The sequence below is a fragment of the Benincasa hispida genome, chromosome 10 (assembly GCF_027475165.1).
Source record: "Benincasa hispida cultivar pf3 chromosome 10, pf3_genome.v1.1, whole genome shotgun sequence".
NCBI lineage: Eukaryota > Viridiplantae > Streptophyta > Magnoliopsida > Cucurbitales > Cucurbitaceae > Benincasa > Benincasa hispida.
The window spans coordinates 31,423,719-31,451,216 of record NC_143487.1 but is presented as its reverse complement, the minus strand read 5'-3'; the positions used below and the strand labels follow the sequence as shown (position 1 = coordinate 31,451,216).

The 27,498-nt window shown below is 36.7% G+C and overlaps 3 protein-coding genes across 10 annotated transcripts; 2 read left to right on the top strand and 1 right to left on the bottom strand.

The window, feature by feature from the left end:
* Positions 1 to 1,719: 1,719 nt before the first annotated feature.
* Positions 1,720 to 2,124, bottom strand: LOC150033264 (uncharacterized). Its single transcript, XM_090306352.1, has one exon. The coding sequence runs from the start codon at positions 2,122 to 2,124 to the stop codon at positions 1,720 to 1,722; it is 405 nt and encodes a 134-aa protein (XP_090162478.1).
* Positions 2,125 to 13,405: 11,281 nt separating this feature from the next.
* LOC120088851 (Protein kinase superfamily protein) lies at positions 13,406 to 20,179 on the top strand. Of its 7 annotated transcripts, none has more exons than XM_090305887.1 (18): positions 13,406 to 13,778; positions 14,667 to 15,255; positions 15,376 to 15,519; positions 15,710 to 15,835; positions 15,988 to 16,075; positions 16,377 to 16,470; positions 17,209 to 17,302; positions 17,503 to 17,557; positions 17,655 to 17,746; positions 17,945 to 18,115; positions 18,420 to 18,476; positions 18,556 to 18,639; positions 18,732 to 18,816; positions 18,994 to 19,055; positions 19,178 to 19,252; positions 19,338 to 19,442; positions 19,579 to 19,720; positions 19,794 to 20,179. In XM_090305887.1, exons 2-18 carry the CDS (start codon positions 14,680 to 14,682, stop codon positions 19,865 to 19,867), a joined length of 2,124 nt encoding a protein of 707 aa, XP_090162013.1. In that variant the 5' UTR covers positions 13,406 to 13,778; positions 14,667 to 14,679; the 3' UTR covers positions 19,868 to 20,179. The 7 variants fall into 7 exon arrangements, with proteins under 7 accessions (XP_090162013.1, XP_090162012.1, XP_090162010.1 ...); XM_090305886.1 differs by having other exon boundaries at positions 13,546 to 13,906; XM_090305888.1 differs by having other exon boundaries at positions 13,553 to 13,897.
* A 2,805-nt stretch (positions 20,180 to 22,984) lies between these two features.
* Positions 22,985 to 25,615, top strand: NF-YB3 (nuclear factor Y, subunit B3). Of its 2 annotated transcripts, none has more exons than XM_039045844.2 (2): positions 22,985 to 23,703; positions 24,602 to 25,615. In XM_039045844.2, exon 2 carries the CDS (start codon positions 24,666 to 24,668, stop codon positions 25,272 to 25,274), a length of 609 nt encoding a protein of 202 aa, XP_038901772.1. In that variant the 5' UTR covers positions 22,985 to 23,703; positions 24,602 to 24,665; the 3' UTR covers positions 25,275 to 25,615. The 2 variants fall into 2 exon arrangements, with proteins under 2 accessions (XP_038901772.1, XP_038901773.1); XM_039045845.2 differs by having other exon boundaries at positions 23,568 to 23,703; positions 24,575 to 25,615.
* The last annotated feature ends 1,883 nt before the right edge of the window (positions 25,616 to 27,498 follow it).

Sequence of the window (27,498 nt, the reverse complement as noted above, 5' to 3'; positions counted from 1 at the left end):
GAGTCAACACTATAAAGTTGACTGCAAAGACTTAAAATGGGGATTTTTCGTTCCTGGGAAGCCACAATTGCATGCGAACATGGGATACCGAGTGAGTCAAATTCCTCACACATGCATTCCTTCATATGAAGGTTCACAATACCGTCCAATCAATTGCCCCGAATGCTCCACCTAGGCAATATTGTTCAGTTCTTATCCTACATTTTGTGTCGATTGGTTGCTCCAAATGCTCCACCTAGACAACATTACTTAACAACGTAATTTCTTTCTATTCTTGATAATTCCTAAACATGCCCTACTTGTGTGCCAATCTCAAAACTCTTGATTTTTCAGCTAAGTTTAACTTTTGCTAATCAGAGGAGTTGTCTCTTATATTCTTTTATTTTTCTCCCATTTTTTTTCTCTTTTCATGTTGCATCGTTCTTAGAAACCCACCTTCGTTTTGGCTTGCTCCCACGGGTGTCATGCGAACATCCAACTACGAGCAGGTTCCTTTCACAAATAACTCTTATCAGGTTGGGATTGTTTTGGAATTTCCCTTGCGCTGACATTGGAGTTTCATATGAATTTTTTTTTTTTAACAATGAACGCATTTTTCTAATGACTGCATCCACTTGATCACATCTGCTCAGACCTTCCCCACCCCCAAATTTAGAGATGCGCAAGGTTCTCATTGCATTGTTTTGGACAAAATAGACAAAACACTTAGTCAAAATTTTGAAAAGAAGGTTTGAGCAGAATTTTGAAGGATAAAAGGTAGTAGTGCTATTGCTACGAATTATCTAAGTGTTAGTTAGAAAATACAAAGTGTGGGAAATGTTACTAAGTGTATGCATATAATTCATCATGGCAGCACAATGAATAATGCAAAAGAAAAGATAAAGAACATCACAATAATTGACAGAGGATGATAAATAAGAGGCTAACGCATACAGAAAGAATTGTTACTTAGTTGTATTAAAAATTAACCGAGCATACAAAGAATTACAAATAATGCAATACAAAATTTTAGCATGTACAAAGAATCATGAATTAGCTTCTATACGTAGAAAAAAAATAATGAATTAAATTATCTTTTGTATTTGATTCAAACGGGTGCAAGATTAAAGGTTAACACCATGTTTCCACTAATACAAATGCATATTTGCAGAGGACGGGCAACAACGCATGTATCATCGCAACACACCCTTCAACTTAGTGCATTTCTGGAGGACGGGTGCACGGTATTTCTACTGGCACGACTCTACCTCAACATAGAACATTTTCGCGAAGGACGAGCAAAAAATACATACGAGCACAACACACCCTCAACGCAATGCATTTGGGTTGGATGGACGCAAAGTGTATCTTGTTGTCACAAGATGCACCCATCATCGCAATGCATACCAATCTTTATTTTTCTTTTTTTTTTAATTCATCAAACAAGTAAATCGATAAACTTTACGGTGTTCATCATTTTATTCAGTCATTCACAGAAATTTTAAGAACAACGCTACTAATGCATAAAAGTAAAGAAATTAAACACGACATGGAAATACACAACTAAATTAAATTGAAAGTAAACACATGAAGCATTAAAGACTAATTCTAATAAGCAATAAATAACGCAATTTAGAAATTAGTAAATGAAAGCTGTAAAGAAAGCAATTAAACATAGATATAGGGATGCTGATTGAAAGAAGTTTTTCAGAGTTACCGCAATAGCATCCCCGCAAGTAGTTAATCGTGCTTGCCTAAGTCAATGGTCTCCATGCATCGATCCACGTCACCCCCATAGTAGGGCTTAATTCGTTGACCATTGACTTTAAATGCGTTGCTCCCATCTTTGGTTGTTAGCTCCACTGCGCCATGGGGAAAGATAGTCTTGATACGGAATGGCCCAAACCAATGGGACTTCAACTTCCCTGGAAATAGTCGCAAACGCGCGTTAAACAGAAGTACCTGTTGACCCTCGAAGAATGTCTGGTTGTTTATGCGGTCATCATGCCATTTCTTGGTTCTCTCCTTATAGAGCTTGGAATTTTCATAGGCGTTCATTCGCCACTCGACCAGTTGGTTCAATTGAAGCTTCTGAACTTTCCCCGTGATTGCTAAATCAGAGTTCAGCTTCTTGCTTGCCCACATTTCCTTGTGCTCCAACTCGAGAGGCAGATGACAAGCTTTTCAAAAACTAGAGCATATGGGGACATGCCAATTGGAGTTTTAAAGGCAGTCCTATATGCCCACAGTGCTTCATCGAGCTTGGGTGACCAATCCTTTCTAGAGGTACTGACTACCTTCTCCAAGATAGTTATGATCTCTCGGTTAGAAATTTCTGCCTGCCTATTGGTTTGTGGGTGTTATGCGGTTGCAACTCTGTGGCTGACACTAAATTTGGTCAACAGGTTGGTGATGATGCGGTTGATGAAATGTGAGCCTTCATCACTGATTAAGGCCCAAGGCATTCCATATCGGGTAAAAATATTCTTCTTGAGAAATTTCGCCACCGTGGCCGCATCGTTCTTAGCACATGCAATGGCCTCAACGCACTTTGATACATAGTCAACCACGACCAGAATATATTGATGACCTTCTGAAGGCGGAAAAGGGCCCATTAAGTCGATAACCTATACATCAAATAATTCAATCTCCAAGGTTGAAGTCAAAGGCATTTCATTTCTTCTAGACATGTTCCCCGTTCTCTGGCATCTATCACATTGCACAACATGGGCATGGGTGTCCTTAAACAATGTTGGCCAAAAATAGCCAATCTGTATGACTTTTGCGATGGTCCACTGTCCCCCAAAATGTCCTCCATAAGGGGACTCATGACAAAGCTCCAAAATGTGCTTGGCCTCATGTTCAGGAACGCATCGACGCAAGATATGATCAGGTCCATGTCGATACAAAAAGGGGTCATCCCAGAAATAAAACTTGGCATCATGTCTCAGCTTCTTCTTCTGCTGGTACGTGTAGTCTTCTGGTACTTGGCCGCAAACGATGAAGTTTACAATGTCCGCATATCATGGAACATTAATGCATACCAACATCAGCAGTTCGTCAGGGAATCTTTCTTCAATATCTTTTTCTTTCTCCCGAACCTCACAATTTTCTAATCTTGATAGATGATCTGCGACTTGGTTCTCGGTGCCCTTCCGATCCTTGATCTCTAAGTCAAATTCTTGTAGGAGTAATAGCCACCTTATCAGTCTTGGTTTCACATCCTTCTTTGTCATAAGGTATTTGATCACAGAATGATCAGTATACACCACAACATTTGTTCCAATCAAGTATTGTCGAAACTTATCCAATGCAAATACCACTGTGAGCATTTCTTTTTCCATGGTTGTATAATTTTCCTGTGCATCATTCAACGTTTTGCTGGCATAATAGATAGGATGCAAAACCTTGTCCCTGTGCTGACTCAAGATTGCACCCACTGCATATTAACTAGCGTCCCACATCAATGCAAAAGGTTGCATTCAATTTGGCGCAATCAGAATTAGTGCGGTGATGAGCACATTTTTCAGTGTATGGAATGCTTCAGCACACGCATCATCAAAATCATATTCGCGGTCAACCTCAACGAGTGCACTTAGGGACATTGCGATCTGAGAAAAGTTACGGATAAATCTTTGATAAAATCCCACATGTCCCAGAAAACTCCTAAGTGTTTTCACATTGACTGGTGGTGGTAACTTGGAAATTGTGTCGATTTTCGCTTGATCAACTTCCAATCCCGCCTTTGATATTTTGTGACCTAGAACAATTCCTTCTTCAACCATAAAGTGGCATTTCTCCCAGTTCAGAACAAGATTAGTTTCCACGCATCTCTTTAAGACTTTTTTAAGATTTGATAAACAGGAGTCATAAGTATTGCCAAAAACTGAAAAATCATCCATAAATACCTCGACTAACTCCTCCAAGAAATCTAAAAATATTGCCATCATACATCGTTGGAAGGTACCTGGTGCATTACAGAGTCCAAATGGCATGCAACGAATGCAAATGTGCCGAACAGGCACGTGAAGGTTGTCTTATCTTGATCCTCCAGCGCAATCGCAATTTGGTTGTACCCTGAGTAGCTGTCAAGAAAACTAAAGAACTCGTTCCCCCTAAGTCGATCCAACATTTGATCAATAAACGGGAGTGGGAAGTGGTCCTTCTTAGTGGCCAGATTTAATTTGCGGTAATCTATACATATTCTCCACCCCTAGTTGTCCTTGTGGGAATTAATTCATTCTTACTGTTGGTGACGACTGTCATTCCCCCTTTCTTTGGAACGCATTGCACTAGGCTTACCCAGCTACTATCAGACATAGGGTAAATGACGCCTACATCAAGCCACTTCATTATCTCTTTCTTCACAACATCCCTCATGGAAGGGTTCAACCAACGTTGCCTTTCTATTAATTCTATTTTTCCTTCTTCCAGACGAATCTTGTGCATGCAATACGAGGGATTGATTCCTCGAATGTCTGCCAAGGTCCGTCCCAAAGCCTTTGCGTTGATTTTCAGGATTTGAATCAGTGCTTCCTCCTTCTCTTTGCTTAGTGAGGCAGATATAATAACCGGTAAAGTGTTATTGCCTCCTAAATAAGCATATTTGAGGTGCACAGGCAACGACTTCAATTCTAACATGGGTGGTTCTTCTAAGGATGGCTTAGTATGTTGCGTTGTTCGTTCAGATAACTTGAGCGTTTCAAAATCTGACTCAATTTGAATTGCGGCACAATTTTCCTCCCACATTGTGCCGATCCCAAAATCCTCGTCCTTCGATTCTCCTAGGGGCTCGTGCCAATGATCATCCTGCAGTTCTTCAACATATTGACAATTCTTTATATCACCTGGATATTTCAACGTATTGAGTACATTAAATTTAACTTGTTGATCGTTGACCCTTATGGTAAGCTCTCCTTTTTGTACGTCGATCAGTGCTCATTCTGTTGCAAGAAATGGGCAACCTAGGATGATAGGCACCTCTCTGTTAGCTTCATAATCTAATATGATAAAGTCAGCAGGGAAGATAAATTTATCTACTTGCACAAGTACATCCTCTATTTTGCCTTCGGGATGCGTTATTGATCTATCGGCCAACTGCAACGTAACCATGGTAGGTCTTGCTTTGCTGATATTTAACTTTTTGAAGATTAACAAGGGCATGAGATTTATACTTGCCCCCAAATCACATAGCGCATTCCCAACTTCTTTACCCCCTATTGAGCAGGGTGATGTGAAACTCCTGGGATCCTTTATTTTGGTGGGGATGTTGTTTTGAAACAACGCACTACATTCATATGTTAACGCAACATTTTCATTCTCCCCGATCTTCTTCTTATTGGCAAGTATGTCCTTGAGGAATTTCACATAACTCGGCATCTGTTCCAATGCTTTTATCAAGGGAATGTTAATATGTAATTGTCGGAGAACGTCTAGGAACCTCTGGAATTGTTTGTTGTCATCTTTCTTTCTCAACCTGGACAGGAAAGGTGGAGGATCCCGCCGTACTTCCTGTTCAATTGGCTGTTCATTGAGGTCTTGTGTTTGTTATGTTTTAGGAGCTGGAGGTTGCGTTGACTTTGTATTAGAGTCTTGTTGAGATTCATCCTTTGTAGATGTACTTTCTTCTGAATTGGTAACTTTGTCATTAATGGTTGACGGGTCATCGTTGATGGTTAAATCTATTGGTCTTGTTACCGAATCTGGTACAGATGACATGGGAACTGTTGTTTTACCACTTCTCAATGTCACTACTTGAAATTGTTCTTTACCACGTGGCCCCGATGCTCCCAAACTGCTGGGCAGCGTACCAGGCGATTTATTCTTAAGTTCAATCGCAAGCTGTTCAATCTGTTCCTCGAAATTTCTAAAGGAGGAAGCATGCGATTACATAATTGCCTCGCTCTTTTCAATCTAATGTTTCAATAATGTTTCCAAAAAAGAGGTACTGCAAGAGGTGTCAGAAAAGAACGGTTGGTCGTAGGGTGGTATACTCTAAAGATTACCTGGACTTTGATCTTGATTAATGAAAAATGGAGGGTTGCCTCGATTCCCATGATAACTGTTCTGATGATTACCTTGGCCTCCCTAGTTGTGATTCCTGCCCCAACTGAAAGTTCGGTGATTCCGCCAACCAAGGTTGTACGTGTTGTCGAGTGATTCGTTATAGATAGAGTATACGGGTTGTTGATTCAACGAGCAGAGTTCCACTGAATGTCCCTCTACACATTGAACACAATTTATTGCAGCCACGTGTGTCAATGCATTGGCTTGCGCTGAACCTTTAGAGAGATGTCCTTGCTGAATAACCATAGTCTGAAGAAGCGAGGTCATTATGGTCATCTGGTCTACCAGGGTGTTCATTGTATCAGCTGATACAATGGTATCTTCTACTCTTCTTTGTTTCGAACCTCTTTCCTCATACTCGTTATCTAACCACTCATCTGTATTTCGCAAAATGCGATCTAAGATGATATTTGCTTCCGTATACGTTTTGTCCATTAATCCTTCTATTGCGGAGGCATCAGCAACTGCTTGCATTGATCGATCCAAGCCATTACAAAAAGTCTCCATCAGAACGCAATTGGGAATCTCAATGTGCGGATAGTTCTTCACTAATTGCTTGAATTACACCCAGGTGGTGCTCAAAGTTTCATAACCCTTTTGTTCAAAATTCAACACATCCCTCCGTCTCCTTGTATTGACAGTTGAAGGGAAGAATTTATTCATAAATCTCTCGACCAACTGATCCCATGTGTTGATTTCATTTGGCTCTAGTGACTGAGCCCACCTGCTTGCCTCATCCTACAGTGTATATAGGAAGAGATACAATCTAATTCCTTCTGGAGTCACACCAGGTATAGAGAATGCGTTACATATTTCTACGAAACAAGTCAAATGAGCATGCGGGTCTTCTCCTTGTAGACCTCCGAATTTTCCCGCATTTTGAATCATTTACAGCATTATCGGCCTTATCTCAAAACTTGCATTCGCCTCAACCGTGGGTCTTGAAATTCCAGGCGAGAAGTTATAAAAATTTGGCCGCATAGTTTCTCATTGGGATATTGTGGTCGACAGCAAGAAATACAGGGTCTTGCACTGGTCAATTTTCCCTTTGATTCTCTTCGGGTGCCTCATTATTAGTAGCCATGTTTCCTCTTCGCCTAACTTGGTCCTGATGTTCTCTTCCGCGAAAAATACACTTGATCTCTGGGTCAGCTTAGAATTTTCAGATCAATTCCCGTACTCATAAACCATTAGACTGCTCTTCGCGATAAACAGCCAGTACAAAGAGATCTATTCTGCAAAATACCACAAAAGTATTCAACACTAATCGTTACCAATCCTCAGCAACTGTGCCATAAATTTGTAACGCTAAATTTATATCTTTAAGCATGTGGACAAATATGAATGCGAATGAATGAACAAGTCCATGTCCCCGACAACGGTGCCATAAACTTGTAACGCTAAATTTAGAATGTTATGCTATGTTATGTGTGCACTGTGCCATGAACTTGACACGATGTTTTTATATCTTTAGTCTTTATGTGATACTACTTCTAAATATGTGTTGTTAATGATATGCTTGTAGTATGTGATAGAGTAATGTGTGTCACAGGTTTCCTTACGCTGAAACTAAGTATAATTCTAACGCAAGTTTTTCAGAATAATCCGAGGTCGAACACAGGGATTGTTTTTGTTAATGCGTTACTTTTGTGATACATGCGATTGGTTTTTACAATTAATAAAGAATTGGTTTATATAGGAATTTAAAGTGCGATGAAATAAAATGCGTTGATAAAATAAATTGCGTTGAAAATAAAATCCTAACCTAATATGATACAAAATACAATACATGATACATGATACATGATACTGAGTTCGAGACTGACTGTGAAGTTATACAAAGGATCGTGGTATGCGATGGCAAGTCTTTATGGATGAATCAGAAATAGAAGGAATAAATAGTAAGAACATCGCAAGTTTATTAATTGCGTTAAAGATGTAACTAAGGTTCCGCTTTCCCTTGGCGTACACCTTTCGGTGATCGGCTGCATTCCCATATCTCTATGGTGAAACAGGGATGAACGTGATGAACGCAAGGTTTCTTCCATCTCTGGAAGTACTTCTCACTTTAGTTAATGCATTCTTCCAACCTTCTCTCGATAGGCGGAATAACATCTTCACTTCTGCTCTCACAGGTGAAGATGCCATCGAGCATGCTTTGACTAAACATAATTATTTTCTTAACACAAATTAATTTACTTGCTTAATTCTTGCTATATACCCAGGGAATTAGGAAAATATCATAGAGAAAATGGATTATAGATGAACGAAAATAGAAAGAGAGATGACAATGGAAATGATCATAACATTTAATAATAAGATTAAGCGTTAGATACATGGTGTGAATGAAAGATTAAGAAGATGAATACAGATGATGAAAAAGAGATTAGAAACAAATACAGAAAAGTGTCAATGTCTTGACACAAATCCTGGACGGAGGTTTTGCTTGCCGGCATGTGATAGAAATGGAGAGGAGAGCTTCCCTCTCAGGCTTGCTCTTCTGATAGAATTGACCTTCGTATAGAGCTTCAACGGCGGGGATTGGAAGGATTCTTTGCTCGAAAACTCACCTCTCGACCTTGTCTCGTAATTATCCCTGATCTACTTTGGAAGTCGCTTAGACCAGTCTCTCTCTCAAAAATCAATATATACACGTCTCTATGTATTCAAGTATATCTCTCAATGAATTTGCAGAAGCTATTTATAGGTAAAGCTTGGCTCTTTGACTTTATGGTTATGGTAGTTCCTGAAATGGCGGAGTGAATATTCCTTCTATTATGCAATCAACCCGTCAGAAATGCACAACTGAAACCTGTATATTTGTCAAAATTCTCTGCAAATGCGTTGCTCTTTACATCTTTGATCGATCGCCGCATGCGATGTTATTTTTTATTACCGCATGCGGTTGAAATTGCGTTGATCGCTAAGCTCTTGATCGATTGTCACATGCGCCATCATTGCGTTGATCATCTCTTTATTCCTGAATGATGGGCACAATGTGATGTAGATGTGTTCTTTCTTTTATCTTTGAATAATTAACGCATGCGGCGACTGATTTCCTGCAAAACAGAAATTGAAACACTCTATTCTACCATCGCAATGGTATTAGTGGGTGTATTGACGATAATTTATAATTCTCACATTTCTTAGCCAATTTCTATACTATCGATGCAATTTTCATTTCTTTTAGCCACAATATCTAAATAAAATAGTATAAATAATTTGTATTTCTACAAGTTATCAGAAACATTCACAGAACGAGTCATAAAGAGATATAAACATGTTTAGTAACTTTGCTATAGAGAGCGAAATTAGCGAGAGCGATACTAAGAGAGAACGAGACATTTACAGAACGAGTCATAAAGAGATATAAACATGTTTACTAACATTACAGAGAGAGCAAGATTAGTGAGAGCAATACTAAGAGAAAGCGAGACATTTACAGAACGAGTCATAAAGAGATATAAATATGTTTAGTAACATTATTAGAAAGAGCAAGATTAGCGAAAGCGACACTAAGAAAGAGCGAGACATTTACAGAATGAGTCATAAAGAGATATAATCATTTGAATTTCGACCAACGTACATAGATCATACAGTGAGGATTAAAAGTGGCATATAGAAAATCAAACTTGACCAACATTTGATTCATTATGACTATGTTCAGTATGTCGCCTGGACCTGAGCAGTTCACTGCAGTTTTGTCGATTATGCCCATAATTTTCACACCTACCACATTTTATTTATGTGTGATATTCTCCCCTCAATGGTATTCTTCGTACTCTTCATCACACGATCTGTACCACTCTTCTAGAAGGTGCAATATTCTTTTCCACATATCTCAGAGGTCTCTTCCATTCAGATATGTGACCGAGCAGATTTACAGGCTCTACATAAGCAACCATGAGGGAGTCAATGCTATAAAGTTGACTGCAAAGACTTTGAATGGGGATTTTTCGTTCCTGGGCAGCCACAAGTGCATGCGAACATGGGATATCGAGTGAGTCAAATTCCTTACACATGCATTCATTTATATGAAGGTTCACAATACCGTCCAATAGATTGTCTCGCACATGCACCCTATAACAATCAATCAACTCAACTCGATATCATCTACACTTATCATACTCACTTGCTAATCAATTTTTGCAGCAGTCCAAGTGTAACATCGTTCGAGATGCCCAATAATTTTTTTGTTCGTAAAACCATGACTAGATGAGGGCTCGAACACGTTTCAATAAGCATATTATGGGTAACTGTAGATATTCTTTAGTCAAGGAATTGAAACACTCTACATTATTGGACATCATATTGTCGTATCTTCATTCTGTTTAGAAAACATGTGCCCACCTTTCAAGACTGATATCCTCTAAATATTACGTTACAACACCATCTCGAAAATTATGAAGTTGGTCCCAGTGTGCTTGGAACTCTGACATCCAGAATGCCCTGGCTACATCCTTGAACATCTCACCAACCTTATTGTCCTTAAAGTTCGAAATAATATTATTTTCTATGTGGTACGTGCACAATCCATGTAGGGAAAATTGAACGAATGGCGTTGCCAATAGATACCGTCTGATCAAACGAACACCAAATTAGGGGGTTCACTAATGGCACATTTCAAATTCGACATAAACCATTTACATGCTCGATCAGTTTCATTGTCCATTATGGCATATACTAGCGAGTATATTTGGTCATTACCGTCCATGGAAATGTCAACCAATGGTCCCTTTGTATTTTCCTTTCAAAGAAATCCACCAACAATTATCACAAGCCGACAACTTGCAAAACCTCTAATACAAGGCCCTAATGCCATTAACATGTACTTGAAATGCACATCATTTTCAAGTTCGATTTCAAACCTTGTACCTGGATTCTTCATTTTTAATGCTTCACCGTAAGCATGTAAAACGGCGTATGACTCTTCTAGTGTACCCCTAGCAAGAGCATAAGCGGTTTCCCTTGCATGTCATGTCTTATCATAACTTATGTTTACGCCGTCTTATGTTTATGTTGTACTCTTTTCTCATATTCTTAACGATGTGATGAGGTTTATAAACACATCCTATGCCTATAAACTTTTATTTGATTAGCTACCCAACTACCGCAGTTGTTGCTTGTCTATGGTCATGATTCAAAATTCCAATAGAACATGTGTGTGACCGCATATACTTTGTGATCTTAAATATATCACATCCTGAGATTTTCACTGCACGAAGGCTCCACTTACAATCTCCCCAATACATTTGACAATGAACAAAGACTTACTTGACTTCCTTACCTTATATTCAAAATTATTATTTATGGACAGAATAGACAATCTCATTTTCAAGTCACTCTTACTAAAAAAAAAATTGACCAACTTCAACATCTGTCTCAGATGAAGAGGTATCAAGCATAATCAATTCTCCTCTACGACATGAAGACTTGGGATTCAATCTTGTTGATCTCTCATTGATAGCCATTGCAGGTCCACGCACCTCTGTAGGACCACAATCCCTAGAATTCAATCTTGTTGATCTCTCATTATTAGCCACAAAAGGATCACGCTCTTTTGAAGGACCACAATCCATAGAATTCAATCTTGTTGATCTATCATTACCAGCCACAAAAGGATCAAGCTCTTCTGAAGAACCACAATCCATTGAAGTTAATCTACTGATCTCTCATTACCAAGCATAAGTCCGTTACATTAATTTTCTCTTTCCAAGTACCATAAATTAGTGTCGTCATTGTCTATTGATAATGTTGATAGTTGTGTGTTCATAGACAATGTAATATCACACTATTCTCGATTAAGCTCATATGATTCCTCGTATTGTCTGCCTACCCCCATATTATCATAACTCATATTCACATTTCCGTCATGGTTCGATTTTAGCATTACAAATAGCTGAACTCTACAAAAAACTTCCTGGAAAAGAAGGAAGTGAACATCACCATCGTTCCATATGTATTGTGGAGGGGCTTCATAGTCAAGCTTATATTTAACTCTCATGATAACACCAAACTCTAAAGAACTTACATTTGTAACCCTATAAATGTGAGCTTTAAGTTCTTCATACTTCAATGTAATAGGCACAATAATTCCTATTAGCTCGCCTCCAATATACAAATTTTGGTTCTCATACCAATCACCTCCATGTTGAATTAGTAGACACTTTTCTATCATTTTCAATGCAAGAGAACTTTTTTCATTAAGTTGTACAAGCAGATGAATATCGTCTAATACACATGGATCTCTTTTGTCGTTGCTCTCTCTTGCTCTTGCTCCAGTGGCTCTCGTTGTCGCTCCCTCTCACTCTTGCGCTCTCTCGTTGTCTTTCTCTCTCACTCTTTCTCGCAAAATCCAAAACCCTTGGTAGTGATTGTTTTCGCTTTTGTTATGCTATTTTCATACATTGTTTAGACTACGTTCCAACAAACACCAATGAAATCACATTTTAGAAAGTCATTCTGATAAGAAAAGCTCGTTATGAAAACTCTGTTTGGTTCTGAAAAACTTTAAATTTTAAAGAATTCACCATTATATGTTTAATGTGTTAATGATTTGAGGTTTTAGACATGATTTCGTGAAAATTGTCAAATCATCTATACACTGACAAACAATCACATCACGATGGAAGATAGATAGCAAGAGCGAGACCAATTTCGTGAGGGGAAATTCTTATAATCTCATATCGTGATGACATCAACGGAGGGTCAATTTATTTATTTTTTTTTAAAGGGGGTTATTTGGCATTGTAGCCCAATTTTAGGTCATCGGCCCAAAATTTCTATGTTTTTATATACTAGTTTGTCTGGTTTGTTATATATTAAACTTGTTTTTATTAATGTCAAATTACTATAAAGAATGACTATAAGATACTATGAACTAATAATTTAAAATTAATGATCGTTGGAGTTGGTGGAGGTAGCTACCATCGGAGGTGGCCAGAGTTAGCCGTCCACAATGGTGGTCAAATATGGTTGGAGTTGGCACGGATGGTGGTCGCCAAAGTAGGCTGTTAGAGGAAGTTGTCAGAGTTAGCCATCAGAGATGGTGGCCAGAGTGGTGACGGGGACGTCGGTGGTGATGAGAATTGAGTGCTTTGTTAGTGGACATGTTATAAAATATCGGTGACATATCAAATTGCCCTCCTAAACATTGAGTTGAGTGGCAATGAGGACATCGGTGGTGATGAGAGTTGAATGCTTTGTTAGTGGACATGTTATAAAATATTAGTGACATACCAAATTGTCCTCCCAAACATTGAGTTGAGTTTTTTTAAAAAAAATATATAATTTACCCTTTTTATAAATATTATTCATTTTGTTTAAGAATATGTAGGATTGGAGAGACTTGTATACCGACCTTCAAATTTCTAATAACATCTCCTTTCCTTTACACCAAAGATTCCCACCACACGATGGCTGGTAAGAAATTATGGATTCATAGCTGTCCACGATGCTCCAATTTCCCAATCAAAAACACATTTTCTCCACGCATTCTGTGTTCGTCAGGAATGGCTCAATCCGCTGAACAACCACAGTGAGTGCCACCACTGTTTCTTCTTTTGGGACCCTTGATACTTGAAGTTTCTCTGCCGTATGGTCAAGAAAGACATCAAAGGGGAATGGAAGGTTTTAAACCCACATGGTAGAATTAGAAATGAATAACATGGGCCAAAATTAACCCAAAAGGCCACACCAGTGGTCAAGTCCAACACGCACCAAGAAATTGAGAGGTTGTTGTTCGAACTTTGGAGATTTTCATTTCTGTTTTTGTCGTTAACCCATTTGATTTGATATTTTGACGCTACCGCCTGGTTTCAGTAGCTTGGACGCCGAGAATTCGGAATAACAGGCATACCCAGTAAACGTTTCTATCACTTTCTTTCTTATTTTTCTTCTTGCGTTTGTGAGAAACGTCCCACTTAAGATTTCCCAACATCATTACTACATTTCCCCAAACCCCCAATTCCAGTTGAGATACCTTGATGTTCTAAGCTGAGTCAATTTCTGCTTTCTGCTGTTGATTTCAACTGAAATTTTTGGTACATTCATGCAGCTTCCATTTGGGTTCTCTTTATTTTCTCGGAAAATTGCAGTGCCTGCTGAGTTCAGTTGATGGAATCATTGAAATTTTTGAAAGATTGATCAAAAGAACCATTTTGAAGCTTTCTTGACTTTTATTTTACCTCTTTTTTCATCGATTCATGTTGAACAAAAGTAGTAAACGGCGATTCTTATTCTGGCGTTACGTTCTTTTCTCTCGTGTTTTCTTTTTGTTTTTTGGATTTGAACATGGGAAGTGACGACTATATCATTTGACCTTCTGTTTTTTCCCATCGGCCGGAGACTTTCGCATCGTTTGCATGATATTCAAACCTTCGGTTCGTTAATGGAATAGGGGATTGGTGATTAGTCTGCTGACTGTAGATGGAGTTTCAGTTTCTTTGATTTCTGATTCTGACTACTATGCTCGAATGCTCTGAGTAGCCACAAAATCTGTAATCGCAAAGAACAGATTCGCTAGTTCGTGTGTTTTTTGTTTATATATATGTGTTCCAATTTAACCCATTTAACAAGCTAGAGATGGTTAGTTACAACTGTGTTCGTTTTTCTCTTTTCAGGCACTAATCTTAGATGGCGGCAACACTGGCTTCCCACAGCTGTTATTGCAACGAAACAAAGTTAAATGAGGGAAAAAGGAAACAAGCCTACGATCTCTGTTTTTCAAGATCAATTTCACTTTATACATTCAAGAAGATTGAGAAGTCAACTTGGAGTCCTCCAAGTTCTCAACATTTCAGGCTTCAAAATGAAATGAAACAGAATACCTCGCCCCCTAGGTTAAATACCAATGGAAGAGCTGCTAAGATGGTACCCATAAGTGAAGTAGTGAAAAAGAGAGCTGTATCTGCCAACAAAGTTGAGAACATAAATGGTAAAAAGCAAGTTATCAATGGGTCAAGTATAGTTAAGCGCAGCCCATCTCCACCATTGGCTAAGAGAACAAATGTTATAGACTCAAAGAAGCTCCCACCAATTGAGGATCTTAAGGTTTTGCCCTCAGATGAAGGTTTCAGTTGGGCTAATGAAAATTATAACTCTGTGCAAAGGAGTATTGATGTCTGGAGTTTTGTCATTTCCTTACGAATCCGTGTTTTCTTGGAAAATACAAAATGGACGTATGCTGGAGGCTTCTCAGAAGATAAGCAGGTTAAATATTTTCCTGAAGTTGTTATTTATCTCCTAATTACCTCAGTTCTTGTTAGTTTTTTGTTTTCTAGACTAGAATGTTGATTTTGCTATAATTCAATCATCACTCTTTCCCTCCAGAAAAAAAGAAGGATGAAGACAGCCTGTTGGTTGCGGGAGCGTGTGCTGCAGCTTGGCCCTACTTTTATTAAGCTTGGACAGCTCTCCTCAACTAGGTCAGATCTTTTCCCTCGTGAGTATGTGGATGAGCTTGCTAAGTTACAGGTATCAATTTTTTTTTCTTTGCAGCATTTTCTCTTTTCATGGAAACTTGCGTATTTTGATTAAATTGTTGAACGTCTGTATGTGTAGCCTCACTGTCATGAGGATGTTAAGATAGCAAAATTATGGGATGTTGTGATGTCACTGCTAAATAAAAATCTGAAGATTTCTGTTTCTGATATTGTATAATCAGGATAAAGTCCCTGCATTCTCTCCTGAGAAAGCAAGAGCATTCATTGAGAGTGAACTGGGCGTCCCCATTGATACATTGTTCAAAGAATTTGAAGACCGTCCTATTGCTGCTGCAAGTCTTGGTCAGGTGCTTGTTTCTTTTCAATTTGAAATCAATGTTCATAAAGTGATAGTTACATGGATTAAGGTCAAGTCTAGTTTTTTTTTTTTTTTTTTTTTTGGTTGCATTTATAGCTACTTCTACACGTTCAGAATTGATTTGAGTAATGTTGTCTTTAGGTCCATCGTGCTATACTGCATAATGGAGAGAGGGTGGTCATCAAAGTCCAAAGACCTGGTCTCAAGAAGCTTTTCGACATTGATCTGCGTAAGGATTGATTTTGCTTTTTCCTGCTGGAGATGAATAGTGATAATAAACGGGCTTGCAATGATTATTGAACTTTTATGTGGTTTTTCGAGGATAGAAAAACATTAGTATATAATATTTCAGCTGATTGGACAGGCATGATTGTGTATTTTTGACATGTATGATTATAGAATCTTATAATTGTGTAATAGGTCATATGACCTCGGGAAGTAAATATTGATTAGGTTCCTGTTTGTTAAGTTTGAGACATGTCATTGAGCTCACATGTTGACTTCTATTATTGTTTGTATTCCATCAACAGGGAATTTGAAATTGATTGCAGAATATTTTCAAAAAAGTGAAACGTTTGGTGGTCCTACCAGAGACTGGATTGGTATATATGAAGAATGTGCTACGTAAGTAACAGCAGCTATTTTTCATTGTAATAAAATGAAAGGTTCTTATTGTGTGTTAGAGACTACACATCTGTTTGAATACACCCAGATACTTGAAGAAAGTAACCTTAATATCTTGTTTCTTAAAGGGTGCTTTGTTTCTTAGCTACACATTTGTGGTGTAGGTTCAAGTTATGGTAGTCATTTACGTAAGACTTTATGTCCTTTGATTTTTTTGGCAACCAATAGTAGTAGGGTCAAGTAGTTGACCCATGAAAATAGTCAAGTCTTGTACAAATGTCCAAAAATAATTATAAGAAAAAAATATGGCCATCTCTAAAAATTACGGCTCACAATATGATGAAAAATAAACAGGGATACAATGGTTTGGTGAAACTATGATTCTATGAGCTATAGCTTGTAGAGTTCTCATGCCTGCTCTGATTAACAGTAAAATTTTGAGTCTCTTATCACTTCATTTACTTAAAGGGCAAAAAGATAGCTTAATAAGGCTACTAAAAATTTTGGGTGAGGAAAATCGGTCATCTAAGATGATTTCATGTGATGTATTATTTCGATTTAGCTGGAGTTCTTGAAATGTTTCCTTGTTTTTCACCCTGCTAAGGGGATGTCCCCATTTCAAGGTTTATCATGAGTTTTTTGTGGCATGAACTTTAGTTCATTTTTCTTCATGAAACGATGTTGACTATGATGCTTTTAGTAATTTTCTTTAACTCATGTTTTGATTCTTGGTTGCAGGATTTTGTATCAAGAAATTGACTACATAAATGAAGGCAAAAATGCTGATAGATTCCGCAGGGATTTTCGTAATATAAAGTGGGTCCGAGTACCTGTACGTTTCTTCATACAGAACCTATTCTTTGATACTTCTCTAATGGATATTCTCTCTCCCTCTATAAAATTCAAATTATATGACTAGAAGACGTTAAGAACTAAAATTTCTAGTAATCTACTAAATATTCATCTTTCTTCTTTCTAAAACATCTTTTATATAAATATTTGTTTTATTCTATTCTATTTTACTTTTTGTAGCTTGTCTTTTGGGACTACACTGCTTTGAAGGTATTGACTTTAGAGTATGTACCAGGTTTGACCCCAAGCAATGCGTCTTTTGATATAATACATTACAATCTACATTCTAGCATTTTGCAGTGTTAAGAATAAAATTGTTATCTTATGTGCAGGGGTTAAGATAAATCAGCTGAATGTTCTGGACTCACGTGGCTTTAGTCGCTCTCGAATTTCATCACATGCTATTGAAGCATACTTAATTCAGGTCTGGCCTGTCAGTTGAATATAAAGTGATTCACATCATTAGCTATTCCTGGCAATGACCATAATGAACGCTAACCTATTAAAGACATTGTGTACTCCGTTTAATGGTTTTTGTTAAGCATGGCTTCCAGTTTAAACAGACAATTAATTTGATGATCATCCCATATTAACCAGCAGATGTATTTCTCCAATCTTTCAGATACTGAAGACTGGTTTCTTCCATGCTGATCCTCATCCGGGAAATCTTGCTATTGATGTGGATGAAGCAATCATATATTATGATTTCGGTATGATGGGGGAAATCAAATCCTTCACTAGAGAGCGGCTGCTTGACCTTTTCTATGCTGTTTATGAGAAAGATGCAAAAAAGGTTTACATTTCTTAAATATCGAATGACTTTTCTGGAAGATTGTTACAGTACCTCAGAATATCTTAATATGATAGTGAACCAACCATTCCCTCACCCCCCACCCTGCCCCACATGAGGAAAAGAGTAGAGAGCATTCAGACTTTCAACGCTCGTGATTTTTCCTTTTTGAAATTGCTATAGACTATAGTAAAAGGGATGTGAAGCATACCCATTTCATGTGATCAAATTCATCGGGATGATGCAAATTGGTTGATGCATCTGTTGAAATGATATATCTTTTACCGACAAAGGTGCAATCATGCAGGTTATGCAAAGGCTCATTGATCTTGAAGCACTTCAGCCCACGGGAGACCTGTCTTCGGTATAAACTGTACAGATTGAATATAAGTCTACGTACTATTATTGTTTATGGTCTATCATTGTTCGAATTTTTTATTTAGGTGAGGAGATCCATTCAATTTTTCTTGGACAATTTGTTGAGTCAGTCACCAGACCAGCAGCAGACTCTGGCTGCAATTGGTGAGGTATGCAAACATTCAATCTAGCGATTGCCAAAAGCTGGGTGACACATTTTGCATCATCTTTTATAATAAACTCAAGTGTGGCTGTCTGACAGGATTTATTTGCAATAGCTCAAGATCAACCTTTTCGATTCCCCTCCACCTTTACCTTTGTCTTGAGGGCATTTTCTACCCTCGAAGGTTGATCTCATTCTCTCATGCTTTGCCAATTGAGCCATCATATCTCCCAGGAATAAAACAATACTAAAACCATTATTTCATATTGTCAAAAGAATTCTTTGTTTTAAAGTATATAAACTGACCAACTTCAACTAGAATCGTTTCTGCTCTCAACTGAGGACCCGAATGTTGTTTCAGGTATTGGCTACACACTTGACCCCGATTTCTCCTTCGTGAAGATTGCTGCACCATATGCTCAGGTTTGTAACGTCTTCTTTTGGTATAATTCTAGTTTAAAATATTGTCAAATGATCCTTTCACAGTTCTTTGTGTTATCCATGAAGGCCTTTTTAATTATTTCTGTGAAAACTGAAATGTGCAGGAGCTTTTAGACTTAAAACAGAAGGAGCGGAGTGGTACACAACTTGTGCAGGAGATAAGAAAACAAGCCAATGATGTACAGTACTTTCATCGAGTTTTTTTTCGTGCTCTCTCTTCATAGAGTGCAACTTCTTACAAATAATGTTGTAATTCATTTTCAGGCTAGAACATCCACCATTTCCATGCCATACAGAATCCAAAAAATAGAGGAATTTGTACAACAGCTCGAGTCAGGGGACTTAAAGCTTCGAGTCCGAGTGCTAGAGGTACATACTTAATAATCACATCATAAATTCGTAGATTGTTGAATTACTATGATTTCAGCAAATATAAAAATTTAACTTCCAAAAACTTTGCAATATTCCCCTCCTAAACTTCACCATATTGTCATGGGATTCTTAGTCTGAAAGAGCAGCAAGGAAAGCAACAATACTTCAGATGGCAACGATGTACACTGTGATGGTCGGTACCCTTTTGAACCTCGGAATCACCCTGAGCTCTCAAGGCAACCAAGCTGTTGCTAGTGGATCTTTCGTCGGAGCAGGTGAGCTCTTTTTCGATGGCGAAAGTTCTAGTTTAAAGTTCAAATTTTACCTCAATCATTTTGTGAAATGCAGGAGTTTTTACGGCGCTCGTTCTTCAATGTATGCAAAGGGTTAAAAGGCTCGACAAATTTGAGAAAATGATCTGATTTACCCTTCAAACATCAACTTTCTTGTATATTCAATATCCATTCATTAGAAACTCTGTTACACAATCCATTCAACAACCATATTATAGGTATAGAATCCCTTTTTCTCTATTAGAGCAAAAGCATATTTGGAAGACAGAAAAACAAGGGCAGTCCCAGGCAGTTTGGAAGTGAAAACTGCATACAGGAGAAAGGAAACAAAAATTGGTTATAGGTGAGAGAAGCAGCTGGTAATACCCCCTGCCCTCAATTAGAATTTAGAACGATCACTTTCATTATTAATATATTATATTCTTCATTTTTATTGATCAAGGCAGTTTCATTCCCTATTTTCTCTCATTTTCTATTTCTTTACAGGAATATTGATAATTGAACCAACAATAATCAAGTTTAAGGAGAGATTATATATATTTGCAAAATATGATCCTTGTACTTTTCAAGCAAATATTAACCTATGTAAGTGTAAATTTATACCATTTATCATATTTAAGCATATGTGATCCTTCGCTTCAAAATAAGAAATTGACAAATATATTAGTCATAATCATTAAATCCAATTTATTAAGGACGTGCTATTTTGTTCTTATATTTAGCATATTATTGAATTGTGTAGGCTAATCATAATGACAAAATAATGAAAGTCTTTAGTTGTTTAATAACTTCAATAAATTTGGTCTATGATGTGAGATATGATTGAAATTGAATTATCGTGTGGCTAAAATAATGTTTAAATTATTATTTTTTAATATTATACTTAAATTAGTTAGAAGAACAAAAGGACAAAATGTATATTTTAATTAACCACATGGATTGAAAGGCCTTTCGTTGACATGAAAATCAATGTTTTCCCCTCTTTTTCTTTTCTTTTTTTAAAACTTTTTTTCCATTTTTTTTTTTTTAATTGGGTACAACTTTTTAAAAGTTAATACAAGGTGAGACAATTTGAGTTCATAATTTCAAAATTCAATCATAAATCTCTTAATTCATGGCATGAAATTCTTATACAAATATAGTTTCAATATGAGTAAATTTATTCAATGTAGCTAGTCTTTCTTTTCATTACATCTATGGTTGAAATATAAATCAACTGATTTCTTATGCTTCTGATAGTGGTAAAACTATCAAATGCTTTAATAAATATTCCCAACAACTCCTATTTCAAAAGGTAGTTCAAATTAACCAATCTTTCCACCCTTTTCAAAACAACCGCCAAATCCACCACTTACCCACTACATTTACATTTGTTTTCGAGATTAAAAACGGCTTGGAATGATGAGAGAAAAAAAGAATTAAAATTTTATTTTTATTTAAACTCATTTAATAAACATAGTTTAAAATACATTTTGAAGATGTTTCCAAAGCTATCTTGAATAACTAAATATTTCAACTTCTCTTCAGAAATTCATAATTTGAGGATTCATTCATTGCAACCATTAATCAAACCATAGTTGTCCTCACTTTCATCAACATTACCAGACGCTATAAAGTATATAAACTAACAAAATGCAGATTGCCTATTCCGAATGTGTGACGAATATTTTTGGTTGGACTCAAAAGTATACTACCAAGTTTAAGATTTATGTTTTCTTTTATCGTGGGTCGTAACTATATATTGTACTTTTGAGCAGCTAATAATGATTGGAAATGCAGTCAAAGTTCTACATTGACTATATAAGTGGATGATCATGAATATATAAGAGATGGCAACTATATCTAATGGTATAGAGACTTTTGGAGGAAACCAAAAAAGTAAGACCATGAAAACTTATGTCAAAGTTGACAATATCATACCATTTATGGAAATACTTGAAGGGTTGTTGTCCCTAGCAAACTGGTATCAAAGTCATGCCTTGATTGTCAAACGAAGAAGTGAAAAACCTAAGAAGATGTAATCATGGTTATATCCATTTGTGTTTGAGCATTCGGACAGATGATGTGTTCAAATGTAATTCAGATGGATAAAATTGAGAATACAAGAATTATGTACCACGACCCACAAGCAAGAAATCAATTATTACATAAAAATCTGATTAGAAACCAAGGGCATAGACTCATTTTTATAGTGTTTGAAATTCATCACTTTCTTGAACCTTTTGGATGTGAGACAACTGTAGTTTTAATATTTTGTCAAAATGCAACAATAGTAACATATTCAATTTGATTTTTAGCGTAGTGAAAATTTCTCCACTAGTTATAAGCTCTCAATTACTTAAATGTGGCAGGTATAATCAAATTGCGTACATTAAGAAGTCAATTGTAGAAGATTAATACAAAATATATTGTTGAACATTTTAGTTACTTTCATTATTAGTAGAGATGTGTGAAACACAATTAATTCTTGTCACATTGTTTGTTGTTGCACACTTGACTCATACAAGAATACAGTAGCAATGGCCCATTGCCATTTTGCTTTGATCTTGGGTGTAATTGATGAAGGACCATTTGTATTGCCATAAAAAAAAATCACCAACGCATAGATGTTCCTACTAAACCCGTATATTTAAAATCTATACACCAATTCAACAAATACCACTATATGCTATTTTATTGGATTAGCCATTTCAAATTTGAGATAAAAAATAAACAGTACCTAAAAAACAAGCTTAAACATACGTAAAACAAACTTAAACCATCTAAAACAAGTATAAAATTGATTTTAGGTTAGACAGTTGAGTACTCGTTAACATTTGAAGGATAAGTGTTAAAAGGGGCTTGGAAGCCTAACTACCCTACCTACCAAAGAAACATGATCAACTAAGGCCCCATTTAGAAATCATTTGGTATTTGATTTTTGTGGTTGAAAATTAAGCCTATAGATACAACTTCTTTTTCTCAATTGTTCATTAATTATCTATGTTTTACCAATGATTTAAAAAATCAAGTAAAAATTTGAAAATTAACAAAAAGTAACTTTTAAAAACTTGTCTTTATTTTTAGAATTTGACTAAGAATTTAATCAATTTATGTAAGAAATGTATAAATTTAAGAAATAGAGAAGAAACGGACTTAATTTTTAAAAATAAAAAAATAATTATCCAACGAGATTAAGTAATTAAAAAAATTCAAAGTAATCGGAGTTTTTTTTTCTAAAACAAGGAAGCAAGATCAGTTCTATCCAATCATTGTAGCAACAAAAGAAAACACCAACGAAGATAGCAATGACCAACTCTTCTTCTCTGCACTCTTCTGATAAACATGATCTATCATGCCAAGTGACATGAAGCTAGGTGAAACACTACAATTCAAACATAAACCAAACTGGAATTTGAGAACTGGGGAAAGTAAACAAATAGAGCAAGTTAAGTAAAAGAAAACGGAAGTCCCCGCACCCTTCAGTGTCACCTCACAGGCCAAAGTCGCTCGCCGCTGGAAGTTGCTTCCCCTGTCGTTCGAAGTTGCCTTGTCGCACTGTCCAAATCTCGTCACGCGCTGTCAGAAAAACCTCGCGCTCAACCCGCCACCACTGCCGAAGTCGCTTCACCTCCCCACCGCCATCCGAAGTCGGCTCGCCGCCGTTCCGAAGAAACTATCGTCCGTCCGTCAAAGTCCACTTGTGGCGCGAGAGAAGATGGGTGCGATGGGAATTGGGAAATGGAAGAGGAGGCTTCTAGGATTTTTCTATTTTTTTTTCAATTAAGGGCAATTTGGATATTTCACCTGACCATTTGTGCTAAAACTCTTTTATTTTCAAAAACTATCCCAAAACTCCTTAACCCCCAATATTTTATCCTATTTTTGGCAATTTCCCCTTCTTCCTTCTCTCTCGATCAATCATACAACCGGCTTTATCTTCATCAACAACATCATCTTCTTCTTCTCAAACCTCACTCATGGCGGTAAGAACAAAATCCTCTCACACCTTTCATTTCTTTCATCGTTAATCCCTCCTAACTTCCCCCAGATTTTGATTTCACGACTTGTTCGTTTCTGGGTTTCACTTCTTTTTTTGATTTATTTCCTTATTCATGTCTTATTCGTCTTCCTGTCAAATGGGCCTTGAAAAAATTGAGGGTTTTATGTTGGGTGTGGTTTCTCTTTGGCCTTTTTGCTTGTTTTTCAAAGGAGTGAAATGAATCCGGTTGTGTTCTGTTTCTGTATTTGGTATTATGGTTGATTGCTTTTGCCCTTTGTGTCCACACCCCCCACTTTCTTTGTTGTTGAATGAGTTGCTTACTAGCTTTTAGCCCTTTCTGTATAGTTCTGTTAGTTTGCTAATTTTGCTGAGGAATTGGTGGGGTTTCTTCCTATTTGGTTGGTTTTGAAGTTTCTTCCATTGGGGAAATATGGGCTTTTCACTCAATCAGTTTTTTCAATCACTTAATTTGGGTTTTTCATTCATTGGACTTATGAATGACCAAGAAACTTGATGAAATCTCATGTATGATTCTATGGGTTGGTGAGATTTCTCTATGTACGTTGAATCTGACTTCACTTACTGAAGGCGGCTTTCATTTTCTCCCCTGTTTTTACCGTTCCCTGCATAAGTTTTAAGAGATGTTTCTGATATTCGATTGGGTAGTTCTTGATTGTTTCGAGATCGTCTAAACTTCGGGTTGGCTCTTCATATCATGGGATGGATTGCTGTAAGGTGTTGGTTAATTTAGGAAAATTGTATCTCGTGTCTGTCTATCATCTGATTCTTTTTTCAATTCATGACCGAGTTTTTTTCTTTTTCTTCTTCTTCTTCTTCTTTTTAATTCTGAGGAGTTTCTGATAAGCTTTTGAAAGCCTTAGGAGGAGGAAGTGGTTGAGATTGTGAAATTACTGTGAAAGAGAGAGGAGAGGAGGAGTATTGAAAATGGCGGATTCAGATAACGAATCAGGAGGTCACAACAGCAACGCAAACAGCGAGCTATCGGCAAAGGAGCAAGACAGATTCTTACCGATAGCGAACGTGAGTAGGATAATGAAGAAGGCGTTACCAGCAAACGCAAAGATCTCAAAAGATGCAAAAGAAACTGTACAAGAGTGTGTATCGGAGTTCATAAGCTTCATAACAGGAGAAGCATCAGACAAGTGCCAGAGAGAGAAGAGAAAGACGATCAACGGCGACGATTTGTTGTGGGCCATGACTACGCTTGGATTCGAAGAGTATGTGGAACCGCTCAAGAGTTATCTGCAGAAATACAGGGAAATGGAAGGGGAAAAGAGCACTATGGGGAGACAAGGGGAGAAAGACGGTGGTGGTGGTGGGCCCGGCGGCAGTGGAGCTAATGGTGGTGGTGGTGGTGGTGGTGGTGGAGGAGGAGGAGTCAACTCTGGTACTACTGGTGGAATGTATGGTGGGATGATGATGATGGGGCATCATCATCATCAGGGAGGTGTTTATGGTGGTGGTGGATTTCACCATATGGGAATTGGCGGCGGGAAGGGAGGAAGTGGTGGTTCCGGCACTGGTCACCGGTAAAAGCGGCGGTTGTGGTGGTGTTGTGGGACTGCTGCAAGGTCAAGCTAAGTGGCTGCTAGTTGGAACCTTTTAAAGGTTCTCCAACTTTTGAGCATCATTGATGACTTTATAGGAAGTTAATAAGAATTTTTCCCCCCCTCCTTTTGGGTCTCTGAGTCCTTGAAAGTTGTGGAAAACTATGGATCTTATCAATTTTATCTATTTTTCCTTTTCTTTTTTGGTATAAGTGTAATTTCTGTAATTTGTGTGTAAGAAAGAGGGATATACGATAATATGATGCATTTGTACAAGAGTAACCCCAAATTTTACACCACTACTAATTACCAAGACCCTTTATCCTATTTTGTTTTCCTCCTCCTCTCTCTCTTTATATTTCTAACCCAATTTATTTTTTGTTTTATTGGTCATAGATTTTTTTTTTTTTTGATTTCTATTAGTTGGTATTGGCAATTAAAGCATAATCCAACATTGGCAAAAGTAATTAAAATGTTTTGGTGTTATTGACTTATTTTACCATTTAACACATCATTAAATCTAGTTTAAAGGTCATTTAAAATAGTGTAATTAGAACTAAAAATAATCCAAAGTTGAAAAGTAGATACTTTGAAAGTCTTAACAATGTACAATGTTTTCTAGAATGTTCAAGACATGACCTATTATCTGAAAAAAGAGAAATATCAAGTAACATACAAATAAAATTCATCACTTTGTAGAAGTAATAAGTTAAAAGGGCAAAATTGAAAATTTATGATATAAAGGAATAAAAAGTTGAAAGGGAATAATTGGGAAAAAATCATAGAATGAAGTGGAAATAAAAGAAATGTAAAAATCATAACACATTATCCATCCACAAATGTTGTCTGAGTCAATAAAAGGGTCATTTTAAGGAGAGAAAAGATAAAATGTTAGATTGGTCCATATTTTGATGTTGTTTTGTAGTATTATTGGTGGGACTGTGAGAGTGAGAGAGGAAGGTCTAAAATGGATATTTTGGTGTTTGTTTGCAGTTTATAGGGAAAAAAGAAAAAAAGGCAAATGGCAGAGGGAAAATAGATTTGTCTCATAAATTTGATGCTGCTCTCTTTGTTCCTTTTTTTGGCATAAAAAGGCTTGGCATATTTATCCACTCTCTCCCTCTGTTAAACTTTATGAAAGTAATAATTGCGAGTTGAAATGTACAACATCATATTCACCTGGCTTATGTTCTGTTGGAATGTAAATTTCTTCATGTTTCACGTGTTTTTTTTAATAATGTAATTTAAATAAATAAAAATAAACAGAGGGTAGATGTGAAAGTATTGAAAAAATAGAGGAGCTATCTAACATACCTAAATTATAATTTAGGTAAATTGTGTCCTACGGTCCACGATAACTTAATGAAATGCATACATGGTACCACACGACTTATCTAGCATGATACATCCTTTGTTGTCATCACCATTAGGGAATACCATCAACTAAGAAATACAGACACGTATACGGATATAGGATACAAATATGATATGATACGATGATACGTCAATTTCTAAAAAAACCTAAGATACAGATACGTGGAAGAAACATTATATATATATATATAATAATGTCCAATTAAGTGTTGTCATACTTATCTTAAGTTAGATTAAAGTAGACTAAAAGAGAGATTGAAAACTTGAAAAAAAAAATCTAGCAATATCCAATGGTGGTTGAGCAACTAGAACAGACAGTAGGAATGAAGCAAAAGATGAAAATTGAAGAATGAAGTTGAGGATGAAGAGGTAATGTAAATCATGATTTAGATAGTGAGAAAAAAGAGAAGACTGAAATTTTATTATATTTTATTTAAGTGGCCGGGCTTAAATTTGATTTTTTTTATATTTTTAATCTATTTCATTTTGGTTGGTTAGATTTAAGTGGACTTTTGAATAAAATGGGCTGTGGGTTCGCCCTCTTATCTTATCTTGTTGCACACCTTCTTCTTCAATTTTTTTTTTATTTTCTTTGTTTTCTTTGATTTTTGCTTCTTTCTTTTTTCTAATTTTTTTTTAATTTTATTTCCTTTCTCCGGTCTTGATTCTTCACTTTCCTCTGAGTTTCGCATCCAAGACTTGAAGGTACCCAATTCAATAGTGACTTAACACCAACAAGCCAATCATCAAGTTTGATTATCATAACGAAACATTAAATATAAATAACAAATAAAAATGGATTTGAGAAACTATTTCTTTTGGTCCACAGATTTGCA

Excerpts from the sequence above, each read along its gene's own strand:
- LOC150033264 (XM_090306352.1), bottom strand. The coding sequence starts at position 2,124 with ATGTGGGCAAGCAAGAAGCTGAACTCTGATTTAGCAATCACGGGGAAA.
- LOC120088851 (XM_090305884.1), top strand. The coding sequence starts at position 14,680 with ATGGCGGCAACACTGGCTTCCCACAGCTGTTATTGCAACGAAACAAAG. Across the intron at positions 19,056-19,177 it reads TTGCTGCACCATATGCTCAG|GAGCTTTTAGACTTAAAACA; the intron begins GTTTGTAACGTC and ends TGAAATGTGCAG. Across the intron at positions 19,253-19,337 it reads TAAGAAAACAAGCCAATGAT|GCTAGAACATCCACCATTTC; the intron begins GTACAGTACTTT and ends ATTCATTTTCAG.
- NF-YB3 (XM_039045844.2), top strand. The coding sequence starts at position 24,666 with ATGGCGGATTCAGATAACGAATCAGGAGGTCACAACAGCAACGCAAAC.